Source organism: Phyllobates terribilis, unplaced genomic scaffold (assembly GCF_046119375.1).
Source record: "Phyllobates terribilis strain yellow unplaced genomic scaffold, ASM4611937v1 Scaffold_4__5_contigs__length_816908805, whole genome shotgun sequence".
Taxonomy (NCBI): Eukaryota; Metazoa; Chordata; class Amphibia; order Anura; family Dendrobatidae; genus Phyllobates; species Phyllobates terribilis.
In genome coordinates, this window is record NW_027362764.1 from 782,774,782 (window position 1) to 782,791,390 (window position 16,609).

Consider the following 16,609-nt stretch of genomic DNA (forward strand, 5'->3'; position numbering starts at 1 on the left):
CCTCACCCTTCCGTTGGCCCACCTGGGATAGAACATCTGTGACTTTGGGACTTCGAGGGCCAACTACCTCAATCATTGGCCCCCTGCTTCTGGTGGGTCCCCACAGAGAGAGGGTAGCTGAAAGCTTAGGAAGCTAACAGTCCATCGAGGTGCAAGGCCAGGAGACACGAGAGTTTCCATGGGGCTAGATGACCGGCTGGTTCCAATCTGGCTTCTTCAAATGTCTCCATGGGTTCCAGGCGACCGGGGAGTCACACTTGGCAACCCCAAACAACATATCCATGGGACCATGTGACTTCATTGTCCCAACCTGGTCTCCCCAAATATATCCATGGGCTCTCTGATGGTCAATGGAGCAGATACGTATCTTTCCAGTCAATGCTATATATCCTTAGGCTGGAATCATATGGAATCCAAATTTGTGTTTCTTTGGTTAAAGCCATGCTTCCAAACTGATGGTCTCAGAGAGTCTGATCTTTGATTCTCCTTGTAAAGTCTCTTTCCAATCTCTGTTTCAAGTCTGACTGCTATAGAAGCATCAAATCAAAAAAAGACACCCCAAAACCAAAAAGCATGGTGGGGTAATCAAAACCACGACCACTACAATTAATATAAAAATTAATGTTTATTAAATAACAATGTTAACAATATTAAAAAACAAAAAGCAAGGTACCTCAGTTGTGAGGGACAACCTATAGCAATGCCTTATAAATAATTGTGACTACAGAGGTCAAAGTTCAACTATAAATGTCTGACAGTCATAAATAGGCAAAATACATATATTTATAAATAATAGCTCAAGTGGCATTACTAAACAGGATACCAATCCAATAAATATATAAAAACATAAAATGACATATATTGATCACTCATATAATCTTATAATAAATTAGGTAATTACTACTATGAGATATACAGAATGAATAGAGTAAAGTGCAAAGTGCGATCAGTACCTAAGATCGGATTAAGTGATCTCAAAGTTATAAAAAATTAGTACAGCCAGAAAATCCGGACCAAAGTTAAATAAAGTGCAGCACTCTATCATCTATGGATACCCATAAAATAGCGATAAATTACCTGAAGTGACAGTAGAGTTCTGAGTAGGGCATGCACGCGTCCCTCAAACCCGACGCGCGTTTTGCAAGCACTTCCTCAGGGGGCGTGTCTGGGAGAGGGGGATTGCCGGTTGTCAACATTGTTATTTAATAAACATTAATTTTAATATTAATTGTAGTGGTTATGGTTTTGATTACCCCATCATGCTGTTTGATTTTGGGGTGTCATTTTTTGATTTGATGGTTTGGTTATGACTATATTTATTTTGGATCCATTGATTTATATACTGCTATAGAAGCATATCTCCTTTTTGAGTACACATCCACAGGTCAAGGGTTAGGAATGATATCATTCCACAGGTCTCAGGTCTCATTGTTTGTGCATTTAATCACTTTACATAGTTGGTATAGGAGGGGGCTCTTTAAATCAACATCTTGCTGGCTTTTTGTACAATATTCCATTAGCATATTAACAAACATCATTGTTTCCAAACAAAGAGAACATTCAGTTTTATACAAATAATAGTATATCCTTATTGACCAGCCACAGAATTACACATACATTTACAAGTCAACAAAAAAAATAATAGTGTATTTCTCTTGGATTAACAAATCTAAACGTCTGGCTGATTAAGATTATAAGATGCATCGTCACAAGGGTGAATTAGCCTCCAGAGAATCTCCTCACTCTTAAAGGGATTTTTCCTAATGGAATTTCATTGCATATTACTGGATAATATCTGGCGGGGTCTGCCCACTGGGATTCCCACCAATCCAGAGACTGACAGGACAGATGCCCCTTTGACATGTCTGAATTTATTCTATCACTTAATGGAAAATCGCCTTGAATTCCACAGACTAGCAAAGTACCAACATCCAAACCTGAATTACAGAACCAGGATCTGTACAGTATAACTGGCCAAAAAGGGAGTGTAACAAAGAAAGTCCACATTCTGGTGGATCGTGTCCAGGCATTGTCCCGGATAGTTGGGAAAAAGCGGAGACATGGGCATGGCATGGGAATTCAGGAATAGGCATTTAGCTGAACTTCAGACAGTTGCCTGTTTTTAGTTGCCTATCCTGAGTGAACAGTTTAGATGATGTATAATCACTGGGCATCTGAAGGTCGGGACATTGATCCTAAGCATTGTGGTCACAAAGCCTCCTTTGAGAGTGAAGCGGTGCTGAGACTGCTTAACCAATGCTTCATTAAATTCTATGTGTCTATAAGAATTGTAGTGTACAGGCCTGACCATCTCTCCCAAAGAATTTGATTACTTTGCTTCAATTATCAATCTGCAGGTGAACCAATGCAAAATGTAATTGCCCCTTGATGAGCCCATAGTCCCCTTTAGCTCTATTTCTGTAGAATTTAGGATCTCTGATTCTGCTGTGGCACTTCCAATACTAAAATTACCACCTCTAACCTAACTCCCTAAAAGGCTGTCGAGGGGTTTCTCTGAGCTCCCGAAAAACCAGAGGGTTGGCCACAACACACTGCCAACAAGGGGAAAGGAAAGTGTGAAGTATGATATGAAAACCCAGGTTGAGAAACTAAAACATATTCATATGGGGTAGAGAGGGAAAGCTAAGAAGAACCAAAATATAAGAACAAGTAACGTCCCTGAAACTCAACAGTGGGAAAATGAAAAGGTGCTGGAAGGGAAAGCAAACACACTCACTGCAGGAATATAACTGGAGTTTACCAAGCAAGGTAAACTCCTTAGCTGATTAGCTGGAACTCATGAACAAACATCCACCAAGAGGTATAGCCAGCAAGGAAGTGCAGCGAAGGGTGACTATACAGTATAAAACCCAGAATGTGACAGGGCAAACCAAAACGGGCAAATAAGAAACACCTGGAGATGAGCGAACCAAGAAGGGGGAACAAAGACAATTTGAACCATCAGCATTTGGACAGCGCAAATGTTCAGTAGAAAGAAAGAAAGAAAGAAGTAGACAGAGGAACCAACCACGCAGCAACAGATCGTCGGATCGAATCCCTAAACCAAGCTATGACAGATTCAGTGTACTGCCTCAGTGCTCAAAATACCTTGACTAACAGAGGATAGGTTTTTGGAGCCTGTTTTAGCACCCGGGCACATGCATATGTGAAAAATTCCCCCGTCGATTTTAAGGATCATAGTGATTATAATTTTGTTATTGATTTCATTCCTGGGGCTTGTCCCAGATAAGGGCTTATTACACCTTATTTTTCTCCTGTTGATGCAGTTATTAGTTATTGTATCTAAAAAACATTGTCCACGGTCTTGATTATCCATGAAAAATAATGGGGGCTTAAAGGTCTTAAGAGGTATTCCCATCTCTGAGCGTAAGTGTCGTATCACTAGTTAATAGCTTTACTTAGCGAAAGATGGGGTTTCCTGACCTTTGGGACCCCCTCTTGACCTGAGAATGAAAGCCTCTGTACTATGTCTGATTCACAGTTTTTGCCATAAATATGTATTTTCTTTTCCTGGTGTGAAAGCTGAAGTTCTCCTGAATCCAGCACTGTTTTCCTTTTGGTCCTACGCCTCTCCATTCCTGAGATATGGCCCCCTATGACCTGTGTGTAAATCTGGTCTTGTTAACAGATGGGGGATGGTCCTTAACTCTTCTGTGGGGGAGGGGGGGTATTTTTGGCCACGCCCACTCAGCTCAAAAGACAAGACTTTTTTACAGGTAAGAGGAGGCCATATCTCAGGATTGGAGAAGTGCACGAAAAAAATAAAAACCATGCCGGATTCAGGAGAATTGTCACGTTTACACCTGGTGAAAAAATGTCATAGTTATCTCACTTGACAAGTCCCCTTTAATTTTTTTTTTTTTTACATTTTTGTTTGGATTTTCTTTTAATGTTGTAAATGTTCTAGCAGGGGTCGATTGGCCTTTCAATAAGTAATAGTTCTTAAATGTGGGCCCTCAAAAAAAGTCATGAGTGTCTTCACGTGCAAAGTATTAGCCGAAACCATGAGCATCATGCCGTAGAGGTTGGTAATGTCCTCATGGCAGATCGCTTTCTGTGCACCCCCATCATTTCCCATGGACTGTATGAAAACCCTGGCTGATGATATCACTGGAGGTTTCTGTCTACTGTGATTTGTTCTGAAGGAAGAGGAGAAGGAAGTTAAAAAAAAACAACAGGAAGTTACATGTTGGAATAAATCACACCTCTACTCCGCAAACCACCAATCACATTCATACACTCCTAGCAGGGCACCACCCCTGCTTAAAGGAAAGAGTTAAACAGCCCATTTTTTCTTCTCATTTTGGGAAAGCCATGGATAAAGAAGATAAAAAAGCCAAATTACGGGCACAACAAAAATATTTATTTTATTAATGGTATTATTGTGCAAATTTTTACCTCTCCAAAATGACTATTTAATAATATACAAAGTGACAGTAAAGTACAATTTTATTGCATTTTTAATAGTGCACTGCAACAATAATTAGTACAGCCTTCAATGACTAGTAAAATAAATGTTCCCCCTAGGGGTAGGAAGCATAGGGCTGTGCATCTAATATGTCCAATGTAAAGGTAAAAATGAGATTTTCTTTCAATGGCATGGCAAGGGTTACACTTCTTCCTAAGTGCAAAGTGAAGAAAAGCATAAAAGTATAAAAATGGAAAAATAAAAAAAATGATTAAACTCCAGGCTGGGCTGTTGTCAGGAGCAGGAGTTGTAGTTTCCCAACCACTTGAGAACCACAGGTCAAAGACCACTGACATAAAGGGTGGTATGTTCCGTCATCGGTGCAGTTTGATACACCGGGGTTCTCATGCTCTGAGTATATTCATGATTATCTCCTTGACTTAACTGAATGGTTTTTGGTTTTTATTGGGGAGGAGCTGTGTCCTTTAGCGGATGACCCACCGGTAGAGACTATGGTGCAGGACACGTTTGAAGCAGAATTGATATTGTCTTTAACACCAGTCTGAGACTTTGAAGAGTCGTAGCCAAATCCTGGAGCGTAGTCAGTGCCGGTAGAGTTCATTGGGGTTGATGAGCCTAAGGTGGAACTTGTATTGTTGTTATGACCAGTCGAAGAGTTGGAAGAGTTGTTGCCAGATAATGGACCATGGTTGGTTACGGTAGCGTTCATGGGGGTTGATGAGCCTAAGGTAGAACTTGTATTGTTGTTATTACCAGTCGAAGAGTTGGAAGAGTTGTTGCCAGATAATGGACCATGGTTGGTTACGGTAGCGTTCATGGGGGTTGATGAGCCTAAGGTAGAACTTGTATTGTTGTTATTACCAGTCGTAGAGTTGGAAGAGTTGTTGCCAGATGCTGGATCATGGTCAGTGCCGGTAGCGTTCATGGGGGTTGATGAGCCTAAGGTGGAACTTGTATTGCTGTTATGACCAGTCGAAGAGTTGGAAGAGTTGTTGCCAGATAATGGACCATGGTTGGTTACGGTAGCATTCATGGGGGTTGATGAGCCTAAGGTAGAACTTGTATTGTTGTTATGACCAGTCGAAGAGTTGGAAGAGTTGTTGCCAGATAATGGACCATGGTTGGTTACGGTAGCGTTCATGGGGGTTGATGAGCCTAAGGTAGAACTTGTATTGTTGTTATTACCAGTCGTAGAGTTGGAAGAGTTGTTGCCAGATGCTGGACCATGGTCAGTGCCGGTAGCGTTCATGGGGGTTGATGAGCCTAAGGTGGAACTTGTACTGTTGTTATGACCAGTCGAAGAGTTGGAAGAGTTGTTTCCGGATAATGGACCATGGTTGGTTACGGTAGCGTTCATGGGGGTTGATGAGCCTAAGGTAGAACTTGTATTGTTGTTATTACCAGTCGTAGAGTTGGAAGAGTTGTTGCCAGATGCTGGACCATGGTCAGTGCCGCTAGCGTTCATGGGGGTTGATGAGCCTAAGGTGGAACTTGTATTGTTGTTATTACCATTTGTAGAGTTGGAAGAGTTGTTGCCAGATGCTGGACCATGGTCAGTGCCGGTAGCATTCATGGGGGTTGATGAACCAAAGGTGGAACTTGTATTGTTGTTATTACCAGTCGTAGAGTTGGAAGAGTTGTTGCCAGATAATGGACCATGGTAGATGCCGGTAGAGTTGCTGGTGTTGCCTGGAACAGTATTGTTGTAACTAGAGTTACTAATTGGGTTGGTTGAGGAACTTGTTGTATTAGCTGTGGCGTTACCAATAGAGGAGTTAGAAGGGACTTTGTCTAAAGCACCAATAGGACTGACGCTATTACTGGCAACGCCTGCATTTGACGGAAGCCCTAGTTTGTTGCACAGGTTGGTGTTGCAGCAGAAGAAGCCAGTTGAGGCCGGTGGTGCACAGTTGGTGGCGCAGTCTCTGGAAAAGATCTCTTTTCCATCTGAAACACAAAAAGATTATGAGATGACAAATTCTGGAACTTTTTGATTCATTTTTTGGAACTTTTTGAAAATGAGTTGTGCCCCCAAGGAGGTTCAGATTCTACTTCTGGAATGAACTGAGTGGTCATCCTTGTGGACTACCTGAACCTGAACCTTTTTTCTACCTTTTTTTGTTAGTAAGGTGACAATCATTCGGGGCACTCTCAGTCAGGACCGTATGTTATATGAGTACAAACCTCCCCATCTCTCACCTTTATGGTCCATGAAGATCTTGCACGCTCCCTGCCCCTCGGAGCACTCTTTTACCCCGTTGCATTTTGCGAGTTCGCTTTCCCCCGTACAATAAAAGCACTGCAAGGAGCGAGCTGTGAAGAGAGGAGAGGTCGTTAGGAATGAGAAGACGCTGGGGACATATCAGTAACAGTGGCCACTTTCGGACAGTTGCTAAGCGTAGACCTACTTACCCGTTCATCTCTTAAAGGGAATGTGTCATCAGAAAATGATTTATTGTTTACATTAGATCTTTGAGTTAAATGTATTTTTCTAAATATTTTTTGGCAATTTTAATTTTTTCCATATTACAATCTTTGTTAAAAAGGGAAAAAAAAGAAAAGTTGCAATATACACACTGACCACTGGGGTTATTCCATCACTAACCTCCTATTGTTTCTGGAGATGACACATTCATTAGCAGCAATGAACAGACCTACCCTACTTTCTGTATTGAAGCTTCTAATGTGCGTGTGCAAAGGTCATTGTGAAGGGAGGAGGAGGTGAGCTGTGACATCAGCTCTTGTGATTGGTGGATCCTGTGTTATCTACTGTATATAGAGGTGTTATCAGTCATTGTACAGGAGGAGGAGGTGAGCTGTGACATCACCTATTGTGAATGGTGGATCCTGTGTTATCTACTGTATATAGAGGTGTTATCAGTGATTGTACAGCAGGAAGAGGTGAGCTGTGACATCACCTATTGTGAATGGTGGATCCTGTGTTATCTACTGTATATAGAGGTGTTATCAGTAATTGTACAGCAGGAAGAGGTGAGCTGTGACATCACCTATTGTGAATGGTGGATCCTGTGTTATCTACTGTATATAGAGGTGTTATCAGTCATTGTACAAGAGGAGGAGGAGGTGAGCTGTGATAGTATCTATTCTGAATGGAGGATCCTGTGTTATCTACTGTATATAGAGGTGTTATCAGTCATTGTACAGGAGGAGGTGAGCTGTGACATCACCTATTGTGAATGGTGGATCCTGTGTTACCTACTATATATAGAGGTGTTATCAGTCATTGTACAGGAGGAGGAGGAGAGCTGTGACATCACCTATTGTGAATGGTGGATCCTGTGTTATCTACTGCATATAGAGGTGTTATCAGACATTGTACAGGAGGAGGAGGTGAGCTGTGATATCACCTATTGTGAATGGTGGATTCTGTGTTATCTACTATATATAGAGGTGTTATCAGTCATTGTACAGGAGGAGGAGGAGGTGAGCTGTGACATCACCTATTGTGAATGGTGGATCCTGTGTTATCTACTGTATATAGAGGTGTTATCAGTCATTGTACAGGAGGAGGAGGTGAGCTGTGACATCACCTATTGTGAATGGTGGATCCTGTGTTATCTACTGTATATAGAGGTGTTATCAGTCATTGTACAGGAGGAGGAGGTGAGCTGTGACATCCTCTATTGTGAATGGTGGACTCTGTGTTATCTACTGTATATAGAAGTGTTATCAGTCATTGTACAGGAGGAGGTGAGCTGTGACATCACCTATTGTGAATGGTGGATCCTGTGTTATCTACTGTATATAGTGGTGTCATCAGTCATTGTAGAGAAGGAGGAGGAGGTGAGCTGTGATAGTATCTATTCTGAATGGAGGATCCTGTGTTATCTACTGTATATAGAGGTGTTATCAGTCATTGTACAGGAAGAGGAGGAGAGCTGTGACATCACCTATTATGAATGGTGGATCCTGTGTTATCTCCTGTGTATAGAGGTGTTATCAGTCATTGTACAGGAGGAGGAGGAGAGCTGTGACATCACCTATTGTTAATGGTGGATCCTGTGCTATCTACTGTATATAGAGGTGTTATCAGTCATTGTACAGGAGGAGGAGGTGAGCTGTGACATCCTCTATTGTGAATGGTGGACTCTGTGTTATCTACTGTATATAGAAGTGTTATCAGTCATTGTACAGGAGGAGGTGAGCTGTGATATCACCTATTGTAAATGGTGGATCCTGTGTTATCAGCTGTATATAGAGGTGTTATCAGTCTTTGTACAGGAGAAGGTGAGCTGTGACATCACCTATTGTGAATGGTGGATCCTGTGTTATCTACTGTATATAGAGGTGTTATCAGTCATTGTACAGGAGGAGGAGGTGAGCTGTGACATCACCTATTGTTAATGGTGGATCCTGTGTTATCTACTGTATATAGAGGTGTTATCAGTCATTATATTTGAGGAGGAGGAGGCGAGCTGTGATATTATCTATTCTGAATGATCCTGTGTTATCTACTGTATATAGAGGTGTTATCAGTCATTGTACAAGAGGAGGAGGATGTGAGCTGTGACAATAACTGTAGTGATTGGTGGATCCTGTGTTATCTACTGTATATAGAGGTGTTATCAGTCATTGCACAGGAGGAGAAGGAGGAGAGCTGTGACATAACCTATTATGAATGGTGGATCCTGTGTTATCTACTGTATATAGAGGTGTTATCAGTCATTGTACAAGAGGAGGAGGATGTGAGCTGTGACAACAACTGTAGTGATTGGTGGATCCTGTGTTATCTACTGTATATAGAGGTGTTATCAGTCATTATATTGGAGGAGGAGGAGGCGAGCTGTGATATTATCTATTCTGAATGATCCTGTGTTATCTACTGTATATAGAGGTATTATCAGTCATTGTATAAGAGGAGGAGGAGGTGAGCTGTGACATCACGTATTGTGAATGGTGGATCCTGTGTTATCTACTGTATATAGAGGTGTTATCAGTCATTGTACAGGAGGAGGAGGATGTGAGCTGTGACAACAACTGTAGTGATTGGTGGATCCTGTGTTATCTACTGTATATACTGTAGAGGTGTTATCAGTCATTGTACAGGAGGAGGTGAGCTGTGACATCACCTATTGTGAATGGTGGATCCTGTGTTATCTACTGTATATAGAGGTGTTATCAGTCATTGTACAGGAGGAGGAGGTGAGCTGTGACATCACGTATTGTGAATGGTGGATCCTATGTTATATACTGTATATAGAGGTGTTATCAGTCATTGTAGAGAAGGAGGAGGAGGTGAGCTGTGACATCACCTATTGTGAATGGTAGATCCTATGTTATCTACTGTATATAGAGGTGTTATCAGTCATTATATTTGAGGAGGAGGAGGCGAGCTGTGATATTATCTATTCTGAATGATCCTGTGCTATCTACTGTATATAGAGGTATTATCAGTCATTGTACAGGAGGAGGAGGAGGTAAGCTGTAACATCACCTATTGTGAATGGTGGATCCTGTGTTATCTACTGTATATAGAGGTGTTATCAGTCATTGTACAAGAGGAGGAGGATGTGAGCTGTGACAACAACTGTAGTGATTGGTGGATCCTGTGTTATCTACTGTATATAGAGGTGTTATCAGTCATTGTACAGGAGGAGGAGGTGAGCTGTGACATCGCCTATTGTGAATGGTGGATCCTGTGTTATCTACTGTATATAGAGGTATTATCAGTCATTGTACAGGAGGAGGAGGTGAGCTGTGATAGTATCTATTGTGAATGGTGGATCCTGTGTTATCAACTGTATATAGAGGTGTTATCAGTCATTGTACAGGAGGAGGAGGAGGTGAGCTGTAACATCACCTATTGTTAATGGTGGATCCTGGTTTATCTACTGTATATAGAGGTGTTATCAGTCATTATATTGGAGGAGGAGGTGAGCTGTGACATCACCTATTGTTAATGGTGGATCCTGTGTTATCTACTATATATAGAGGTGTTATCAGTCATTATATTGGAGGAGGAGGTGAGCTGTGACGTCAGCTACTCTGAATGGTGGATCCTGTGATATCTACTGTATATAGAGGTGTTATCAGTCATTACAGGAGGAGGAGGTGAGCTGTGACATCAGCTATTGTGAATGGAGGATCCTGTGTTATCTACTATCTATAGAGGTGTTATCAGTCATTGTACAGGAGGAGGAGGAGGTGAGCTGTGAAATCACCTACTGTGAATGATGGATCCTGTGTTATCTACTGTATATAGAGGTGTTATCAGTCATTGTACAGGAGGGGGAGGAGGTGAGCTGTGACATCAGCTATTGTGAATGGTGGATCCTGTGTTATCTACTATATATAGAGGTGTTATCAGTCATTGTACAGGAGGAGGAGGAGGTGAGCTGTGACATCACCTATTGTGAATGGTAGATCCTGTGTTACCTACTGTATATAGAGGTGTTATCAGTCATTATATTGGAGGAGGAGGAGGCGAGCTGTGATATTATCTATTCTGAATGATCCTGTGTTATCTACTGTATATAGGGGTATTATCAGTCATTGTACAGGAGGAGGAGGAGGTGAGCTGTGAAATCACCTACTGTGAATGGTGGATCCTGTGTTATCTACTGTATATAGAGGTTATCAGTGATTGTACAGGAGGAGGAGGAGGAGGTGAGCTGTGATATCTCCTATTGTGAATGGTGGATCCTGTGTTATCTACTGTATATAGAGGTGTTATCAGTCATTGTACAGGAGGAGGAGGAGGTGAGCTGTGATATCTCCTATTGTGAATGGTGGATCCTGTGTTATCTACTGTATATAGAGATGTTATCAGTCACTGTACAGGAGGAGGAGGTGAGCTGTGACATCACCTATTGTGAATGGTGGATCCTGTGTTATCTACTGTATATAGAGGTGTTATCAGTCATTATATGGGAGGAGGAGGAGGCGAGCTGTGATATTATTTATTCTGAATGATCCTGCGTTATCTACTGTATATAGAGGTGTTATCAGTCATTGTACAGGAGGGGGAGGAGGTGAGCTGTGACATCAGCTATTGTGAATGGTGGATCCTGTGTTATCTACTGTATATAGAGGTGTTATCAGTCATTGTACAGGAGGAGGAGGAGAGCTGTGACATCACCTATTGTGAATGGTGGATCCTGTGTTATCTACTGTATATAGAGGTGTTATCAGTCATTGTACAAGAGGAGGAGGAGGTGAGCTGTGATAGTATCTATTCTGAATGGAGGATCCTGTGTTATCTACTGTATATAGAGGTGTTATCAGTCATTGTACAGGAGGAGGTGAGCTGTGACATCACCTATTGTGAATGGTGGATCCTGTGTTATCTACTATATATAGAGGTGTTATCAGTCATTGTACAGGAGGAGGAGGAGGTGAGCTGTGACATCACCTATTGTGAATGGTAGATCCTGTGTTATCTACTGTATATAGTGGTGTTATCAGTCATTGTACAGGAGGAGGAGGAGGTGAGCTGTGACATCACTTATTGTGAATGGTGGATCCTATGTTATCTACTGTATATAGAGGTGTTATCAGTCATTGTACAGGAGGAGGAGGTGAGCTGTGACATCACCTATTGTGAATGGTGGATCCTGTGCTATCTACTGTATATAGAGGTGTTATCAGTCATTGTACAGGAGGAGGAGGAGGAGAGCTGTGACCTCAACTGTAGTGATTGGTGGATCCTGTGTGATCAGTCGTTGTATTGCTGCCTCTGATGATAATGAACCTGCAAAAAAACTTTTCTTGAAAGGACAGGAAGTGTGAATCTTAAAAATCCCCAGTGGCCAGTGTGAGAATTGCATGATTAATACATATTTTTTTGAAATAAAGATTGTGATATGAAACAAGTTGTAGAAATTCTATGTAGCACAAAACACGGACACCAGCCACCATGGTGACGTTTCCACCAGTAGCCCACCCACGGGTGTGTAATGGTGTGCAGACTGGTTCCTAAGCAATACCGGTCCGGACTGGTCACATATATAGACCCGTCTGATGGGCTGGCAGGTCCTGGGCCACTTATGGGCACCTTGGAAGGTCGAACTCACTGCTGTCCATGGAGCATTAAACATTGAGGTCCTTGAGATCATAGCGTGGTCCCTTTTGGGCATTTGTCTCTTGGCCTAAGCATTGCTCAGGTAGGATATTATGGCCTTGGCATCGTCTTTGATGTCCTCACCCAGGCACCATCATCGTATGTAGAGATTCCAGGGTGTGAGGACTTTTATGGTTGTGAGTCACGGCTGAGGATATTATCCACATCACTGAGCGAAAGACAAAGGTGAGTCACATAATGTCACATCAAATCAATCGCTGTCTGGAGGAAGTTACTAGAGTGTATATCCTACTGTTATACTGCAGAGCTGCATTCACAGTTCTGCTGAACACCCAGGCTGCAGGTTTTCACATCTGACTGTCACCCCCTTCTGGCTCAGCATACGGAGTGCATGCTGTCTTGTGTTACTTTGTGAGAGGAGTCCACGTGACCTGAATAGTTAAGGCTGTTCTTGGCTGGATGCAGAATTATGAATGCAGCTCTTGGTGTGACTGGGGTTTTAAGATATCATTGTAACTGAATGCAGCACTTAATAAGACTGGCGTGTAAAACATTGTGCAACAGCAGAATTGTATATGCAGATCTGCATGTGACAGGTGTATAAGACCGAAAATAACAGCAGAATTATGAATGCAGCTCTGGGTGTGATTGGAATATATAACATGGAGTAACAGCAGACTCGTAAATGTTGCTTTGGATGTGACAGGATTATAAAACATGGTATACGAGCAGAACTGTAAATCAAGGTCTGCATTTGATCGGAGCATTACAAAAGCAATGACATCAGAATTAGGAATGCTGCTCTGGATGTAACAGCAGAATAGTGGATGTTGAATGTCTCAATGTGACTGGACTATAAAATAAGGTGAATAAGCAGAGCTGTAAATGCAGCTCTGAACATGATAGGAGTATAATACATAAAATACCAGCAGAAGTGTGAATGCAGCTCTGGATATGACTGGGGTGTAAGTCATAAAATAATGGCAGAATGGTGAATGCATCTCTGGATATGACTGGAATATTTTTTTATTGTGTATCAGCAAAACTGTAAACTCAGCTCTAGATGTGATTGGAATATAATCCGTAAAATAACAGCCAGGGGCGTAACTACAATAGGTGCAGTGGTTGCAACCACACTCAGGCCCAAAAAGTCTCTTTGGCCTATATAAAAAGGCTATTACTATTAAAGACTTGCAATAGTCGGGGGGCCTCGTTGAAGCTTTTACATTGAGACTCATGATCTTTTAGTTGGGCCACTGATAATAGCAGAATTATGAATGCAGCTCTGGATATATCTAAAGTATAAAGTATAAAATAAAGTAAAATTATGAATGCAGCTCTGGATGAGACTGGAGTATAAGTTATGAAATAGCGGCATGTAACAACAATATAAGGCGTAAAATAAAAGCAGAATTGTGAATTCTTGAGAATACTTGATGTAATTACAACGTGGCGGCTTCATATACTAATATACTCGGGCGGTTTACCCGAGAAGCCGCCCATATGACGCCCGTAAACAATCCAGCAGTAATCCGCAGGCGCCCAGCAGATTTCCATATTTGATAATATTAAATGAGAAAAACATTAGAAGTTTTATAATTAAGTTTGACACCTAGTTAACCCCTCCTTACCCAGAGGGCGTCTTCTGACACAAAAACTCAACGTTGTGCAACCTCACAATTACTCTTCTCCGCTTGCACAATGCGTTCTGCACTTTCCTACATCAGGTTACACAAGATAACATTTTACTTATAATATTCAATCTGAATGCTATGCAGTGACCCCGGGACGATAGCAAGAAGCAGCAGCTCGCACTCCGGCGGACCAGGTGCCTTAATTTACATGAATGTATGTAGTACTGCACTTCACCTGTAGAGGCCGCTGCCAAGCTAATGAGCTGCCAATGGCAGCAGCTGTTTGCCCATGCCTAGGCAGATGTCATATTGAAGGCGTCGGCTGTGATAAAGGGTTAAAAATGTGAAAAAGTTTTTGTAGCCGTCAATAAAATTTTGATAAACTATATAATATATATATATAGGAAAAAAAATCTCTGTTTTGAAGAAATGACACCATTCCTGACATTTTCTGGTCTGTAAACAGCTGACAACACAGCAAAGGATCTCATTGTTGAAAGTTATCAGCCAGCCAGGAGAAGGCGACAAAAAAATGTCCAAGGCATTAGATCTACCATGGAGAAGTATGAAGATGTCATTGAGAAGTAGCTGAAATTTGGAAAACAATAGTGACATTAATTAGAACTGGACATCCGTCACAAATTGAAGAAAAGACAAAAAGAAAATTGGTCTGTAAGGTCGCCAACATTAAAGGAGCTGCAGGAATTTCTGGCCAGTTCTGGTTGTGCCCTGCATGTGACAACCATCTCCAGTATTCGTCATATGTCCGGTCTGTGGGGTCGAGTGGCAAGACGGAGGCCTTTTCTTACAAAGAAAAACATCCAGGCTCGGCTATGTTCTGCCAAAACCTCCATCACATCTGCCAAAAGCCTGTGGGGAATGTGTTATGTCTGATGAGACCGAGGTGGGAACTTAGTGGCCATAATTCGAAAAGGTGCAAAGCCAACACTGCACATTACCAGAAGATCACCATCCACACAGTGAGACATGGTGGAGGCAGCATTGTGCTCTGGGGCTGGTTGTGGCAGCTGGTATAGGGCTTTAGTCAAGGCGGAGGGAATTATGAACAGAACAAATATAAATTTTTCATCAAAACCTTCCGACCTCTGCTATAAAGCTGAAGATGAGGAGGAATTTCACCTTTTAGCAACAACGACCCTAAGTGACCTCCAAATCACCAAAATAATGTCTTCTCCAGAAGATGGAAGTTCTGGAACAGCCAAGCCCAGATCTGAACCCAATGGACAATTCTGTGGTGACCTGAAGAGGGCGCTGTACACAGGAGATGCCCCCGCTATCTGACAAATGTGGAGCTGCTGCAAGGAGGAGCCGGCAAAGATCGCCAATTCTAGATGAGCCGCGCTGATAGACCCCGACCCAAAAAGGCTGAATGCTTCCAGAAATTCACCAAAGTAATATTGTAAGGGTGTGCAGATTTATGCAACCACATTATTTTCAATGGATTTCTACAGGTTATGGGTCAACACTAAAGAGGGGGAAAAGTTTTAAATAATTTTTACTTGATTTTTTTTTAATGTCTAAAACCTGGCATTTCAACAGGGGCGTGTAGTTTTTTTATATCCTCTTTATACTCCAATCACATCCTAAGCTGCACTCTCTGTGACTACCGGATGTGCCCGGTGTGAATTACACAGTCAGATGTTAAGTGTATGTACAGAGCAGATAAACTGCAGTATATTGGCAAGGAGCAGAATTATGAATGCAGCTCCGGATGTAACCGGAGTATGATATAAGCCATTTCGGCAATCAGAGAGATGATATATGGAGATGGCCGATGGCCGAGCAATGACCGTTGTGTTGTAAAGCTCTTACCCAAGTCCATGCAGAAGGCAGCGGCCACCAGACAGATCATTAGCCCCTTCATGGTGATGCGTCTGGAAGGAGTGAACAGAAGCAAGACGCGGAGGTGCCCCGTATATATAGTCCTTCTCTTCCACCTTTATTATCATAAATGTATCAAAAAGAGATATTTATCGAGATGTTGTCATTTCCTATCTGTGAGGAGTGCCCTATAATTATCTCATTTACAGACTATATCATTATAATTACCCATCTCAGCAAAGTCATTGTCTTCTGGGCAGAATCGTCCACGCCTTCCATCGCTGTGAGCCGACATGTGGCCCCAGTCACGGGTGTGAACACGCCCCACGTAGCTTTATATGATACTTTCCACGCTAGGTTTACGTAGGATATTTATGTGATACTATTGTTTGTACATCCTACGTTTAGTTTATTATGTTGCAATTTCCTCCCAACTTCAAGAACAGAAGATAATTGACTTCACGTGATTCAGAAATCAGGACAGGAGATGGTGATCCCAATTTTGGCAATGTATAGGGGGGGGGGAGTGATATTGGGATTGGGGACTTCCCCCAAAATAACCTTGAGAAGAAGGACCAGACTCTACAGACTGGTGGTGACCAAAGAGGAGCAAATTAAGAGTGGACCCTTGGCTGGAGCAGC

General features: G+C 42.0%; 1 protein-coding gene across 2 annotated transcripts; it reads right to left on the bottom strand.

Moving 5' to 3' along the window:
- Positions 1–606: 606 nt before the first annotated feature.
- On the bottom strand, positions 607–16,213 carry LOC141266064 (uncharacterized). Of its 2 annotated transcripts, XM_073679940.1 has the most exons (4): positions 16,196–16,213; positions 15,959–16,083; positions 6,650–6,763; positions 607–6,397 (listed from the first exon to the last, which is right to left on the bottom strand). In XM_073679940.1, exons 2-4 carry the CDS (start codon positions 16,008–16,010, stop codon positions 4,857–4,859), a joined length of 1,707 nt encoding a protein of 568 aa, XP_073536041.1. In that variant the 5' UTR covers positions 16,011–16,083; positions 16,196–16,213; the 3' UTR covers positions 607–4,856. The 2 variants fall into 2 exon arrangements, with proteins under 2 accessions (XP_073536041.1, XP_073536040.1); XM_073679939.1 differs by lacking the exon at positions 16,196–16,213 and having other exon boundaries at positions 15,959–16,113.
- Between the last annotated feature and the right edge of the window lie 396 nt (positions 16,214–16,609).